This window comes from Uranotaenia lowii, chromosome 2 (assembly GCF_029784155.1).
Source record: "Uranotaenia lowii strain MFRU-FL chromosome 2, ASM2978415v1, whole genome shotgun sequence".
In the NCBI taxonomy this organism is placed as follows: domain Eukaryota; kingdom Metazoa; phylum Arthropoda; class Insecta; order Diptera; family Culicidae; genus Uranotaenia; species Uranotaenia lowii.
In genome coordinates, this window is record NC_073692.1 from 809,492 (window position 1) to 824,822 (window position 15,331).

At 31.8% G+C, this 15,331-nt stretch overlaps 2 protein-coding genes across 11 annotated transcripts in view; one reads left to right on the forward strand and one right to left on the reverse strand.

The window, feature by feature from the left end:
* LOC129747421 (zinc finger protein 260-like) overlaps positions 1 to 1,643 on the forward strand; it is a 35,871-nt gene extending 34,228 nt beyond the window's left edge. For 5 of the 10 annotated variants that reach the window (XM_055741636.1, XM_055741634.1, XM_055741637.1 and 2 more), the window contains exon 12: positions 321 to 1,639. In XM_055741636.1, the coding sequence (XP_055597611.1) occupies positions 321 to 503 (183 nt within the window). In that variant the 3' untranslated portion in view covers positions 504 to 1,639. Of the gene's footprint in view, positions 1 to 320 lie in introns of all 10 variants that reach the window. The other 5 variants (XM_055741633.1, XM_055741641.1, XM_055741631.1 and 2 more) reach the window with 3 other exon arrangements.
* A 1,947-nt stretch (positions 1,644 to 3,590) lies between these two features.
* On the reverse strand, positions 3,591 to 4,510 carry LOC129748462 (protein Vhl). Its single transcript, XM_055743104.1, has 2 exons — positions 4,374 to 4,510; positions 3,591 to 4,220 (listed from the first exon to the last, which is right to left on the reverse strand). Exon 2 carries the CDS (start codon positions 4,166 to 4,168, stop codon positions 3,701 to 3,703), a length of 468 nt encoding a protein of 155 aa, XP_055599079.1. The 5' UTR covers positions 4,169 to 4,220; positions 4,374 to 4,510; the 3' UTR covers positions 3,591 to 3,700.
* Between the last annotated feature and the right edge of the window lie 10,821 nt (positions 4,511 to 15,331).

Sequence of the window (15,331 nt, forward strand, 5' to 3'; positions counted from 1 at the left end):
TGTTTCATTCGTCTCTAACAAATTTTATGCCATTTTTATTTCTCAGAAAAGCAATTAATCTCATTCGGTTAATAGCATGCAATTTACTTGAGGACTGCTTATTCTAAGATTTCTATTATACCGATGCTTTATTTTATAGTTTATGTTTATTTACATTATTCGATATATCGCAATAAAAGCTTTTAAAAAGTGTATAACCTTTGCTTATTTTTCCCCATTAGTCTGTCTCATTTGTGATCCAACTTTAAACCCATCCCTATACCCTGTGTTCTACATAACCTAACACAATTACATGGAATTAAAACAGCTGACTTTTGCAGGACCGAGTTAACAACCTGAGCCGGATCAAGTCCGAGCTGCAGAACAACATTCAGATGAATCTGTTCGGCCTGACCAACCAGATGGGCATCGGTGCGCCGCTCAAACTGGTGTGCAGCTACTGTTACAACGTGTACAAGACGCCTCAGACCCTGTCCAGGCATATAGAGAAGTTTCACAGTTAAATTCTCTTTCCGTTTTTTGCCATTGTCTATGTAAATTGCGCATTTGTTTTTTTTAAGCTTCCGATCGCAATATGTTGGTTGGTGATATACATATGTAACTAGATGGAGATTATTCGAAGTATGAAAATTTGTCACAGAAAAATACTTGTCAGTTTTATAGCGAGAAATTAAATTGAGAAACATGTTAAGGCCAGAATTTGTTTTCAAAGCCGTTGCTACAAAATTTGATAGAAGGGAAAAAGTTCATAACATCAGAATTTCGCTAGTCGTTTTAGAACCTGCAAGTTATCTTTTACGCTACCACCTAAAAGGCAGGGACGAAAATTACATTACTTATTAGTAGGTACCTTAGAAATTTATTGGATTAAAGATCTGGAATCATATTTATTTAACAACCCAATCGAATCATTACCGATACTGATGACAGCTCGTCGATCAACACGTTGCGATCGGTTGCCAACAATCGGAAATTTAACGATTAGCAAAAACTTAAACTTAAAGTACAAATCGCATCTCACACACAAAAGCACAACCCGTCATGCCGAAATGAATCGCGCTCGGCCGACCGGTTGTCCTTTTGTCACGGTTATTGAAAGTTTTAAATACAATGTAACGCAAATTCAAGAAAAATGTTCTTACAAAATGTCACGTGCAAAACATCGATTACTTAGGCGCATTAGCGATTAGGACGGACTTTCATCTGGTGGGTAGCAGTGGTTTTTTTATTCGATGTAGATGAATGGCAAAAGAAGAAATCTATGCTTAATCAGAACGCCCTATTTAGCGATAGATGACTTAAACATAGGTTATTCAATGTTTATGCAATAGTATTTTCTTGATGATAAATTACCACAAATTCGCGATCGCGACATTTGTTCAACTGTGAAAGAAAATTTATCAATCGATGAAATATAAAAATATTATTATACATACGCGAAGGTAAGAAAAACGATGTTTAGAAAAGTGCGAATGATTGACCTTATGTGGATCAAAGCGCAAACATGTCTAATGTTTTTTGGGATAGAATTTATGAAAAATTATTTTTGTATTTAAGAAACTGTACGTTGTTCTATTAAGGCTATATTGTGGATCAAAAAATAAAACAAAAATCTGTCTAGTCAAAAACAAAAAGGAGAGTTTGTTTTAATCTTTATCTTAACACATTAGGGACCGTGAAGAAATCGAAGCCGTTAAACACCAAAATTCGGAAGACTTAATCTCAGAAACCACTGGACAACTTTCTACAAATTTAGTATCTTTGATTTATTTACTGGATGTGATTAAATAAGAATAAGATTTTATTATTATTAATATATTTTTTTTGTGGCGTTTAAATAGCTCGGCTGACGCTGGAAATGAAAATTAGAGATAGTTTGGAGAAGTAAATTTGTAAGTTTAGAATAGGCAGCGAAGAATAGTAAGCGATCATGAGACGTTGGTTAAACCATCATGCACTTCATTATATCCATTCCAGCTGGATATGGACAGAATGCAGTTCAAGATAACAAACCAACCCCTCCTGATACCAGTTGGAGGAAGGACAAGGGTGGGTTCGAGACTGGCCTCTACTTACTCCCCAAGCATCTCTCAACTTATGGGTTTCGAACTCAAAAGTTTTTCTTGCCGATACCGGGAATCGAACCCAGTACGCCTGGGTTACCAGACTCGCGCCAGCCTATCCACCAGACCCAATCAGCGCTACTATAAGAATAAGATTTTATTATTAGATTCGTAACATTTGAGTTTTGCTTCTTAGAGTAGCATACAAGCGGCAACAGAAAAAACGTATTTGATCCGCAATATATAAAGATTCTGTTCCAAATAAAGTCGCCTGAATATGTTGAAACTACGAGTGTATCATCATAAATGAACTGTAGCTAGAATGGCTATCATCTACATACCAAAATCATAATGTTGGTCAAGGATATAAGTGAGAAAGTACTTACATGGTCCCTGTAGATGAACACTTCTTATACTTTATATTTGGTGATATGTGCCTTACGGAAAGCATTCCCGTGCACGCTTCCTTGCAGCCAACAATAACATCAACACCGCGACGAATCGATGGAGCTCAGCTTCTTGCTACAATGATTCACTAAAACCAGTACTATAATCTACATACTCCCGTTAAAATTGCAGGAAGTAGCCCCTCCCCCCAAATGCTAGTCGGATCCATGGCTATGCAGAGGTTTTTTTCCCTTTGATTGGAACACTTATCGCAGGCTCATCAACCGGAAGATGGAATTCGGCCGGAAATATACTAATTCGGTAGCATGTTTCTAGTATAGGCTCGGCGGATTTTTCACGTTGTGATTTAAGAAAATTCTGGTAATTTATCAGTGTTTTAAAACGGAGAAAACAGAAAATACGCACGACACGACTCGCGCCCGAATCAACAACTTTAACGACTCCGACAATTACACGATTAACTGCATCAATAGAAATTTGGTTAAAAATTAAGCTTCATTACGAAATTTATTGCGCAGGAAGTTTTTACTTTTGCACCATTTTATTAATTGATTGAGATGTGTTTATTTGGGAGGGTGTCGTACGCCTAGCGATTAAGCACCCTTTGCACAATGTGATGTTTATCAGAAAATAAGCAATCCAATAGTTTAATATTTTTTAAACAACAATGTGGGCGAAGCATTCTTCTTCTTCGAAGCATTCGTGCATCCATTTGAAAATGTTCGGCAGCACTTCCGCCAACTGGTATATCTTCTTCGCTCGTTTTGGTTTGCATACGTGTAGGCGATATTCGTTGTATAATTTACTCGCCTTTAACTATGTAGACTGTTTGTTTATACTCTTCATACTCGAACTGAATGTGTTTAAAAGGTAAATTAATTGTCGGAGTCATTTCTTATTCATAATCTATTGAAAGTAAAGTGTAATTAACATTAATTCTAATATACATACATGTTAAAGAAAAGCTCGATTATGTATTTTCAGTATTGAACTAACAGCTAAAGAATTAACGAAAGTATTAGATTTCAGAAAAATTAAACGAATCGGGATGATTTAGCTTCAGAATTAAATCTTAATCTTAAATAGATTATTTTATAATAAAAATTAAAACCGACCATCATCATTACGCAACTCTATTTGGTCAAAGCATGATTTATTTTTATATTAAAGGTAAGTCTACGTCAAATTACATTCAAAAGTTATCCACTAATAAAATATCACATTCTATATTACGATAAACTGTCGTTACACATCAGATAGAGATTGTAGCAGGACCGAAGATCCTCGAGCAGCGTCTTGGGCAGCTCGAGATCGAGAAAGGCCTTCTTGTCAGTGAGGGTTGCAAATATCTTCCAACTGCAGGTATCCTTGAGTGTCCGCAGGGGACAATGTATTCGAACTTCTATTCGGGCTAGTTTTCCGTTGGGATCAATGTTGGTGTACCATGCGGCAGGGTAGTAAACTGGTCGATGGTTCACCACCATCCGCTCACCCGTAGCTTTGTCAATGAAAACCCACGGGTGGGTTACGTATGTATTGACCGGGACCTGGGCCGACGGTTCCAGTGAGGAATAGTGAATTAACTTGGAAGAATAGTTGACCCAGTAAATTTCCACGGTGCGATCGGTTACGTTCTTAAACAACACAAACGAACGGATTTCTGCATGCTCTGATTTAACACTTGGATCTCCCTCCATTGCTCAACGGGATTTGGTATCTCAGACTGTTAACATTTTTATGCTGAACAATCTGCAAGTAAAAAAACTGTTAACATAACTTGGAAACAAAACTGTCTACGTGACTTTCGCACGTCTCTTATCAATTAGCATGTTTTTCTCTGTTAAAATAAAAATTAAATATATTTGTTTTATAACTATATTTCATGATAAAATTTCAATTTACCTGGAATTTGGAATCAATTTAAAAGGATCAACAAGAAATAGAATCCTTTACATTTTTGAATATTCGAAAATATTCGTAAACAATTAAACATCGATATTTTGCAAACGAAAATAAACACACTTTCCTTTCTAGTCACAATTTCCAAAAGGTAGTAAGGAGTATTTAGGAGTAAAAATAAATTATGCATACAAGTGTTTTTTAAAACTCACCATGTAGCAATATTTATTGAATATATTCAATAAAGAATTCGGTTAAACGAAATTTTATTACATATTACTTTTCAAATCTTGAAACTTTTAAAAGTTTTTCGAGGAAGATAGGAATGTCCCAGACATCTTGTAGTGTTGCGCTAATGCTCGCCGAATTTGTTGCGTTGCATGCTTTGAGTACCGTTTAGGTGTTCATACACGCGTTATGTTTGATATTGTCAATCCAATGGATATCTGTACATACCATAATGACCGATTAAAGATGGTTGTTCTTCATAACGATGTTTTAATTATTGCTCGAAAAAGAAAAACAAACATTCGTTCGAATAGGGATTGTGCTTTCAAAACGAAATTCAAAATTGTGAATTAAATTGTTTTTACTTGTAAAATTATGTTTACCGCCCACTGTCGAGGTTGCACGATGTCGAACTGTGACATCGAAATGTCACGTTTTGTCGCATTCACTTTTTGGTGGGTGTATCTGCTTCAGAGGTGCCAGGTGTCATGATAAATCAGGATTTGTCCTGTTTTTGGAAGAACGTCGTGATATTTTAAATTGTTCTGATTTGTCCTAATTTAAAAAAAGGTCTTTGAATCTACTGAATTGTTCTGGTTTTCAAAGAAATATCTAATCTGAAATTGTGTTTCTAGTGAATTTATCAGGATATCAATCCAATCTGCAATTACATATATTAAAATCGATATAACCGATATTAATGTTCGGTTCAGATGAAATTGAAATGATGTTTTTTTTTCCATATAAACTGCAGGCCATTCAAGATTCTGCTGTAGTGAATAATGAAAGGCGTCTATAGAATCTGTATTTCGCCTTTGTTTATGCAATTTTAGTAGAATTTGTGGTGTCCTAAAAAATCCTCCATGAAGAAAAAATGTTGTCCTGATTATTGACATATTGTGCATTTAAATCAAATTAAAAACACTCATGGCGAGCTGATTTTCTCGTGAAACTTTTTTCGTTTCAATACAACGAACTCATATAAAATCAAAAATGAAAAAAACATTGCAATGTTTAGTAAAATTTTTAATTGAATACCGGAACAATTTACCATGGCGTAGCTTTACTGTTTCATAACGAAGATTAGAAGCTACTAACTTACTTACTTACTTACTTAATGATCCCGCGCCGATCCTCCGGTGCATAGGGCCGTGGTAAAAGACCTCCACTGTTGACGATCCGGAGCCAGCGTCTTCACCTGGTCCCAGTCAAGATTCTCGTCGACAGTTCGGATTTCAGCGGCTAGGCTTCGCCGCCACGAATTTCTGGGCGCAGACACCAGATACCCAGACTGACCACTGAAGGCTGATTTTGGCGCTTGTTTCGCAGCGCTATCTACGGGTTATCGTGAAACTAACGGCCACATACACAAAAGGAAATTTTTTTACACAACCATAACTATTATTATGTACATATTAAAACGCTATTGATATATCACACACACATTTGCATTGTGCTATTTGTTTTTTTTCAACATCTTGAGATGAACACGGTCGTTTTTGATTACCTACTTTTGATAGAAAAAATAACACGAAATGGTTAAAAACCCACTATTGAACCATTTTGAATTAGAGCGCATTAACCAAATGTGGTTAGAATTCAACCAGGAAGCTTATAAAAAATACATCGACTTCGACAGAATCGCTTATGATCTTAACAAAACGTTAGAATTACTTTCGTAATTTATGTAAAAATGGTGGTATATATGACATTGGGAAACTCACTTTAAACGTATCTGGTGTCTGCGTTCTGGGTCTGCCTCTTCTTCGATGACCTTCTGGATTCCAATCTAGCGCCTCTCTGCAAATCTCGTTTTCATCTCTTCGCAGCGTGTGCCCAATCCATCTCCACTTACGTTCCCGAATCTCGATTTCTAGCGCCCTTTGATGACACCGGCGATGTAGTTCCTCATTCGAGATCCAGTTGCCAGGCCACCAAGCGCGGATGATATTCCGCAGGCAGCGGTTTACAAATACTTGCAGTTTTCGCGTCGTCACCGAAAACTGCAAGTATTTGAAGCTACTAACGCCGAGTAAAATTGTATGATAATTAAATAAGGGATTCCAAGTTTTAGTCGCTTATCATGAATATCATCCTCTGAATGATAAACCAACAGCCCAGGTTAGCGCAGACTACAGGACAGATCTATAAAATAGTCTTCGATTTTATTTTCGCTTTTTACTCGTTGAGAAATGCATAGGCGTTTAAATCTAACCACATTTTAGAATAGTTTGGCAAAGTTTTTATGCATAAACATAGGCGGCTCTATACAGTATACAGAGAAATGAGTTTTAAGAAGCTATTTTCCCTTGTTCGAGTAGCAATAATTAAAAGGTTAATACATTTGTGAAGATTAAAAGAATACCTCAAAGAGACGAGAGCAAATGTTTTTTTCATAGAAAATAACTTATTGTATTTTTGTATGTTTGTTTTTATTTCATTTCATATTTATCGCAACTTTAATGATTATTTCAGCGCTTGATTAGGTGGTGAGATGAAACTCTCATTTATTGAAAATACTTTTCGAAATTTTTATGATTTTTCCCGTTGTCCTAATTCTAAGTTTGCTCAAAAATCTAATTTCTATAGAAGGCAATATATGAGGAAAACCAACAGTTTAAAACGTTTCACAAACATCTCTATAAAAATGCTTATATGGAAAGTTCTAAGGAGGCAGCATATTTGTCTTTGTATAAATGCAGGCGTTTACATGCGGTTATATTTTTTAAAAAGCTGCTCTATATCTATAATGACCCTTTGTAAAATAAGAGTATTGTATGTATACAGAATTTTTTTTAAGTACCTACATTTTTTCTATCCAATAAAATTAATTAACTAAATTCTTGCGTATGTACGTAGGTTTTCCTTTAATTTAGGCTCACCGGAAATAAGAATCGCTCCCAGGCAGCATCTTCTTAAGGTTTCCCAGGCAAAAGTGCAAAGGAGTCAGAGAAATAAAGTTTGATTCAGATCTAACTTCCAGCTCAACACTTACCAGAGAACATTTCTAGAATGGTATTTTGTTTATTCCGAGAACAACAAACGCGACCCGCCAATAACCTGCCAATGTGTTCCGGCGTTCGTTCGTTCGCTCTATATGGCTAGGCTATAGTCACCTCCCTCTGGACTTCCGGAAGGAAATGCCGTACGATGTTCTGTTTGTTGGGCTGCTGTTCATTTTTTCCATACTATCTCTGTTGGCTCGGTTGTCACCACCAGCCAAGTCAGTGCTAAATATTACGAATACTACACAATGCCAACCAACTGGAGATGCACGGACTGCGGAACGAAAAAATAAATTGCTGGAAGCTCAGAATAATCACATCGCTTCCGGCAGCATCGGAAATGGTAGGGTTTTATGAGAAACTCGCCCAACAGCCATTGGCGGCAAGCTTATCGGTGTTTGGCGATACGATCTCTAAGCAAGAGGCTTTGTTCGTTTTGTGAAGTCCTTGATGTTTGATGAGTGGGCGATGGAGGCGGCAATCGTCATTTTTTCATTTGTGGAATTGAAAGCTGTCGGGCGACTTTCACTTGATAAGGCGTAGATGGTGGTTGAGTATATGTTGAGAAAATCAGTATTTTGTACAAATTGAAAAATCAATTAACGCGAATGACAAAGTGTAAGAATATAAAGGACGAGGGTTAAAGTTGAAAAAAAAATTGTAGAAAATCACGATCAAAGTTTTTTTTTATTAAAGTTTTAAATAAGTTCCATAAAGAAACGTTAAAAGTTCCAAAACAAATCCTTTGAATGCCTTTTAAAGGCATCAGAATTGTACACTCTCGAAGGTGAATCTATTTGAATCTATTTTAGTATACTTGCAGGCGCTTTGTTGTTGTGAATTCTGCAATGCAATTAAACCATGCTAAGGATACTTTTAAACAAGCCACTTTAATATATATGTTTTCATATATATTAAAATGGCTGTTCCAGTTACCATTTTCCTGCGACCTTTACGATGTTGGGTTACCTATTAAACGAATGTCTACCTCAAAGAGGTTATCCTGCAAGTTGCTGCAAGCGCCGATACCAAGAATTCGGCAACCGAATCATGGCTCACATGGTTTCATTTCACCAAAAGGTTGAAAATAAAACGAAATTGATGAAGAAAAATACATACACACACACACTCAGATGTTATCTTTCCGGTGTAAAAAAGGCTCTTTCCACTCACTGGTACCTCTAAATGCCTTTCAGATAAAATTAATGTTTTCTTCTAATTTCGGCCATAGTAAAAATAACGTTTTCTCTGCTCAATGTCTTCTCCCCACTGATTCATTGTTCTTGCAATTGTAGCCGGCGGATATCGTTCATACGTCAACCTCAAGTTCAGCAACATTATGATGTCGTAAATGTTAAAGCCTGAATGTAGGCTCATCTCGATGGAGTTTGGTGTTTTTGGGTTTTAGAGATGATCTCATAATTTAAGAAACATAATTCATAAAAGTAAATTGAGAAAAGAAAAGTTTTAAACATTACATTACAATGGATATTGAAATAAAAAAAAATCTATCAAACGAAAATCGCTAACACGTGCTCCAAACTTGAAAGATTTATCACTCACTAAGCCGCGCCACATGCCACAGAGTTCAAGCCAAATTACAGCCACTTGACTCCAATCTGTGCAATACCTCAAGTATCATTTTTCAAACCGAAACGACGAGACACAGATCAACACAGCAGAACAATTGAGCCAACAACTTCCCGGTTCGCATTATGTGTGGAAATTATCCCGATAAGAGGGAAACGATAAGCGCACAACAATAGCTAGGCAATAAATAAATGCTAAATGGTGGAGAAAATAAACTTCCAATTTAGACTCAAATGTGTCCCCATAACCGCTTTGCCGAAGTTGTTTATGCTTTTCTTTTTCGTCTCCTTTTTGCTACATATCTATTCAAGCATCCATTCATCCATCCATTCAGTCAGCCAGCCAGCCAGCCAGCCTTCGATTCGTCCTGTTTTTACTAGGTAGGATCCACGACTACTAGGTAGGTAGGTACATACCTAGGTCCTATTGAGATTGCTTCACAATGAAAAGCTTTTTTCTATTCGTTTGGCGCCTCACGTCCATTGGCGTTACATGTAACAAAACTTAATGGTAGTTAGGAATTTCACATAGAAAATTTGGTTCCGAGAACCAAGAAACCAGCACTAACACTCCGCAGAAGTCTCAATGACCAACTGGCCTTTCAATTAAACCGCTTTAATTTTTCTATTATCATGTAGGGCTAAGTGGGGTAATTATGAACAAGGAGAAATTCCAAAAAAAATAGAAGTTGCTATCAGCACCAAAAATCTTCTCATAACATCATAACTTGGGTACCAAAATAGATCAAAAAGAAATTGAAAACTGTAATTTTTGTCATTTTTGTTATTTTTGACATTTTTGACATTTTAGTCATTTTAGTCATTTTAGTCATTTTTGTCATTTTTGTCATTTTTGTCATTTTTGTCATTTTTGTCATTTTTGTCATTTTTGTCATTTTTGTCATTTTTGTCATTTTTGTCATTTTTGTCATTTTTGTCATTTTAGTCATTTTTGTAATTTTTGTCATTTTTGTCATTTTTGTCATTTTTGTCATTTTTGTCATTTTTGTCATTTTTGTCATTTTTGTCATTTTTGTCATTTTTGTCATTTTTGTCATTTTTGTTTTTTTTGTCATTTTTGTCATTTTTGTCATTTTTGTCATTTTTGTCATTTTTGTCATTTTTGTCATTTTTGTCATTTTTGTCATTTTTGTCATTTTTGTCATTTTTGTCATTTTTGACATTTTTGTCATTGTTGTCATTTTTGTCATTGTTGTCATTTTAGTCATTTTTGTCATTTTTGTCATTTTTGTCATTTTTGTCATTTTTGTCGTTTTTGTCATTTTTGTCATTTTTGTCATTTTTGTCATTTTTGTCATTTTTGTCATTTTTGTCATTTTTGTCATTTTTGTCATTTTTGTCATTTTTGTCATTTTTGTCATTTTTGTCATTTTTGTCATTTTTGTCATTTTTGTCATTTTTGTCATTTTTGTCATTTTTGTCATTTTTGTCATTTTTGTCATTTTTGTCATTTTTGTCATTTTTGTCATTTTTGTCATTTTTGTCATTTTTGTCATTTTTGTCATTTTTGTCATTTTTGTCATTTTTGTCATTTTTGTCATTTTTGTCATTTTTGTCATTTTTGTCATTTTTGTCATTTTTGTCATTTTTGTCATTTTGTCATTTTTGTCATTTTTGTCATTTTTGTCATTTTTGTCATTTTTGTCATTTTTGTCATTTTTGTCATTTTTGTCATTTTTGTCATTTTTGTCATTTTTGTCATTTTTGTCATTTTTGTCATTTTTGTCATTTTTGTCATTTTTGTCATTTTTGTCATTTTTGTCATTTTTGTCATTTTTGTCATTTTTGTCATTTTTGTCATTTTTGTCATTTTTGTCATTTTTGTCATTTTTGTCATTTTTGTCATTTTTGTCATTTTTGTCATTTTTGTCATTTTTGTCATTTTTGTCATTTTTGTCATTTTTGTCATTTTTGTCATTTTTGTCATTTTTGTCATTTTTGTCATTTTTGTCAGTTTTGTCATTTTTGTCATTTTTGTCATTTTTGTCATTTTTGTCATTTTTGTCATTTTTGTCATTTTTGTCATTTTTGTCATTTTTGTCATTTTTGTCATTTTTGTCATTTTTGTCATTTTTGTCATTTTTGTCATTTTTGTCATTTTTGTCATTTTTGTCATTTTGTCATTTTTGTCATTTTTGTCATTTTTGTCATTTTTGTCATTTTTGTCATTTTGTCATTTTTGTCATTTTTGTCATTTTTGTCATTTTTGTCATTTTTGTCATTTTTGTCATTTTTGTCATTTTTGTCATTTTGTCATTTTTGTCATTTTTGTCATTTTTGTCATTTTTGTCATTTTTGTCATTTTTGTCATTTTTGTCATTTTTGTCATTTTTGTCATTTTTGTCATTTTTGTCATTTTTGTCATTTTTGTCATTGTTGTCATTTTTGTCATTTTTGACATTTTGTCATTGTTGTCATTTTTGTCATTTTTGACATTTTTGTCATTTTTGTCATTTTTGTCATTTTTGTCATTTTTGTCATTTTTGTCATTTTTGTCATTTTTGTCATTTTTGTCATTTTTGTCATTTTTGTCATTTTTGTCATTTTTGTCATTTTTGTCATTTTTGTCATTTTTGTCATTTTTGTCATTTTTGTCATTTTTGTCATTTTTGTCATTTTTGTCATTTTTGTCATTTTTGTCATTTTTGTCATTTTTGTCATTTTTGTCATTTTTGTCATTTTTGTCATTTTTGTCATTTTTGTCATTTTTGTCATTTTTGTCATTTTGTCATTTTTGTCATTTTTGTCATTTTTGTCATTTTTGTCATTTTTGTCATTTTTGTCATTTTTGTCATTTTTGTCATTTTTGTCATTTTTGTCATTTTTGTCATTTTTGTCATTTTTGTCATTTTTGTCATTTTTGTCATTTTTGTCATTTTTGTCATTTTTGTCATTTTTGTCATTTTTGTCATTTTTGTCATTTTTGTCATTTTTGTCATTTTTGTCATTTTTGTCATTTTTGTCATTTTTGTCATTTTTGTCATTTTTGTCATTTTTGTCATTTTTGTCATTTTTGTCATTTTTGTCATTTTTGTCATTTTTGTCATTTTGTCATTTTTGTCATTTTTGTCATTTTTTGTCATTTTTGTCATTTTTGTCATTTTTGTCATTTTTGTCATTTTTGTCATTTTTGTCATTTTTGTCATTTTTGTCATTTTTGTCATTTTTGTCATTTTTGTCATTTTTGTCATTTTTGTCATTTTTGTCATTTTTGTCATTTTTGTCATTTTTGTCATTTTTGTCATTTTTGTCATTTTTGTCATTTTTGTCATTTTTGTCATTTTTGTCATTTGTCATTTTTGTCATTTTTGTCATTTTTGTCATTTTTGTCATTTTTGTCATTTTTGTCATTTTTGTCATTTTTGTCATTTTTGTCATTTTTGTCATTTTTGTCATTTTTGTCATTTTTGTCATTTTTGTCATTTTTGTCATTTTTGTCATTTTTGTCATTTTTGTCATTTTTGTCATTTTTGTCATTTTTGTCATTTTTGTCATTTTTGTCATTTTTGTCATTTTTGTCATTTTTGTCATTTTTGTCATTTTTGTCATTTTTGTCATTTTTGTCATTTTTGTCATTTTTGTCATTTTTGTCATTTTTGTCATTTTTGTCATTTTTGTCATTTTTGTCATTTTTGTCATTTTTGTCATTTTTGTCATTTTTGTCATTTTTGTCATTTTTGTCATTTTTGTCATTTTTGTCATTTTTGTCATTTTTGTCATTTTTGTCATTTTTGTCATTTTTGTCATTTTTGTCATTTTTGTCATTTTTGTCATTTTTGTCATTTTTGTCATTTTTGTCATTTTTGTCATTTTTGTCATTTTTGTCATTTTGTCATTTTTGTCATTTTTGTCATTTTTGTCATTTTTGTCATTTTTGTCATTTTTGTCATTTTTGTCATTTTTGTCATTTTTGTCATTTTGTCATTTTGTCATTTTTGTCATTTTGTCATTTTTGTCATTTTTGTCATTTTGTCATTTTTGTCATTTTTGTCATTTTTGTCATTTTTGTCATTTTTGTCATTTTTGTCATTTTTGTCATTTTTGTCATTTTTGTCATTTTTGTCATTTTTGTCATTTTTGTCATTTTTGTCATTTTTGTCATTTTTGTCATTTTTGTCATTTTTGTCATTTTTGTCATTTTTGTCATTTTTGTCATTTTTGTCATTTTTGTCATTTTTGTCATTTTTGTCATTTTTGTCATTGTTGTCATTTTTGTCATTTTTGACATTTTGTCATTGTTGTCATTTTTGTCATTTTTGACATTTTTGTCATTTTTGTCATTTTTGTCATTTTTGTCATTTTTGTCATTTTTGTCATTTTTGTCATTTTTGTCATTTTTGTCATTTTTGTCATTTTTGTCATTTTTGTCATTTTTGTCATTTTTGTCATTTTTGTCATTTTTGTCATTTTTGTCATTTTTGTCATTTTTGTCATTTTTGTCATTTTTGTCATTTTTGTCATTTTTGTCATTTTTGTCATTTTTGTCATTTTTGTCATTTTTGTCATTTTTGTCATTTTTGTCATTTTTGTCATTTTTGTCATTTTTGTCATTTTTGTCATTTTGTCATTTTTGTCATTTTTGTCATTTTTGTCATTTTTGTCATTTTTGTCATTTTTGTCATTTTTGTCATTTTTGTCATTTTTGTCATTTTTGTCATTTTTGTCATTTTTGTCATTTTTGTCATTTTTGTCATTTTTGTCATTTTTGTCATTTTTGTCATTTTTGTCATTTTTGTCATTTTTGTCATTTTTGTCATTTTTGTCATTTTTGTCATTTTTGTCATTTTTGTCATTTTTGTCATTTTTGTCATTTTTGTCATTTTGTCATTTTTGTCATTTTTGTCATTTTTGTCATTTTTGTCATTTTTGTCATTTTTGTCATTTTGTCATTTTTGTCATTTTTGTCATTTTTGTCATTTTTGTCATTTTTGTCATTTTTGTCATTTTTGTCATTTTTGTCATTTTTGTCATTTTTGTCATTTTTGTCATTTTTGTCATTTTTGTCATTTTTGTCATTTTTGTCATTTTTGTCATTTTGTCATTTTTGTCATTTTTGTCATTTTTGTCATTTTTGTCATTTTTTGTCATTTTTGTCATTTTTGTCATTTTTGTCATTTTGTCATTTTTGTCATTTTTGTCATTTTTGTCATTTTTGTCATTTTTGTCATTTTTGTCATTTTTGTCATTTTTGTCATTTTTGTCATTTTTGTCATTTTTGTCATTTTTGTCATTTTTGTCATTTTTGTCATTTTTGTCATTTTTGTCATTTTTGTCATTTTTGTCATTTTTGTCATTTTTGTCATTTTTGTCATTTTGTCATTTTTGTCATTTTTGTCATTTTTGTCATTTTTGTCATTTTTGTCATTTTTGTCATTTTTGTCATTTTTGTCATTTTTGTCATTTTTGTCATTTTTGTCATTTTTGTCATTTTTGTCATTTTTGTCATTTTTGTCATTTTTGTCATTTTTGTCATTTTTGTCATTTTTGTCATTTTGTCATTTTTGTCATTTTTGTCATTTTTGTCATTTTTGTCATTTTTGTCATTTTTGTCATTTTTGTCATTTTTGTCATTTTTGTCATTTTTGTCATTTTTGTCATTTTTGTCATTTTTGTCATTTTTGTCATTTTAGTTATTTTTGTTATTTTGTTATTTTTGTCATTTTTGTTATTTTTGTCATTTTTGTCAATCACTTAAAAATTGTGCAAAAAATCATGGATGAGTTTTTGAATCAAAACGAAGCTTTTTAGACCTCAGGGTTTGAGAAATCCAAAAATGACCCCTAATCGACTCAGTCCAATGAGTATATCCAAAAGCATAATTTTCAGTATTCTCACATATGTGCATGTATGTATGTAGCCTGTGAAATTTTAAATTTAGCAAGACGCTATCACATCTCTGAAAAATTTTGAAATGAGAAAATTTCTGAAAATGTTGTAACGTAAGAATAGAATAAAAAAATACAAATTATGCCCCGATATTCCTTCAAATGCTGAATTTTTCTGTCTTGGATGCTGTTCAAGCCAATTTTACATCAGCTTGAAGAATGTTATTGATCCAGAATATTCCTGTACAAATAGTTCCAGATTAATCCAGATTCCACGTGCTTTAGAATGTTCT

Excerpts from the sequence above, each read along its gene's own strand:
- LOC129748462 (XM_055743104.1), bottom strand. The coding sequence starts at position 4,168 with ATGGAGGGAGATCCAAGTGTTAAATCAGAGCATGCAGAAATCCGTTCG.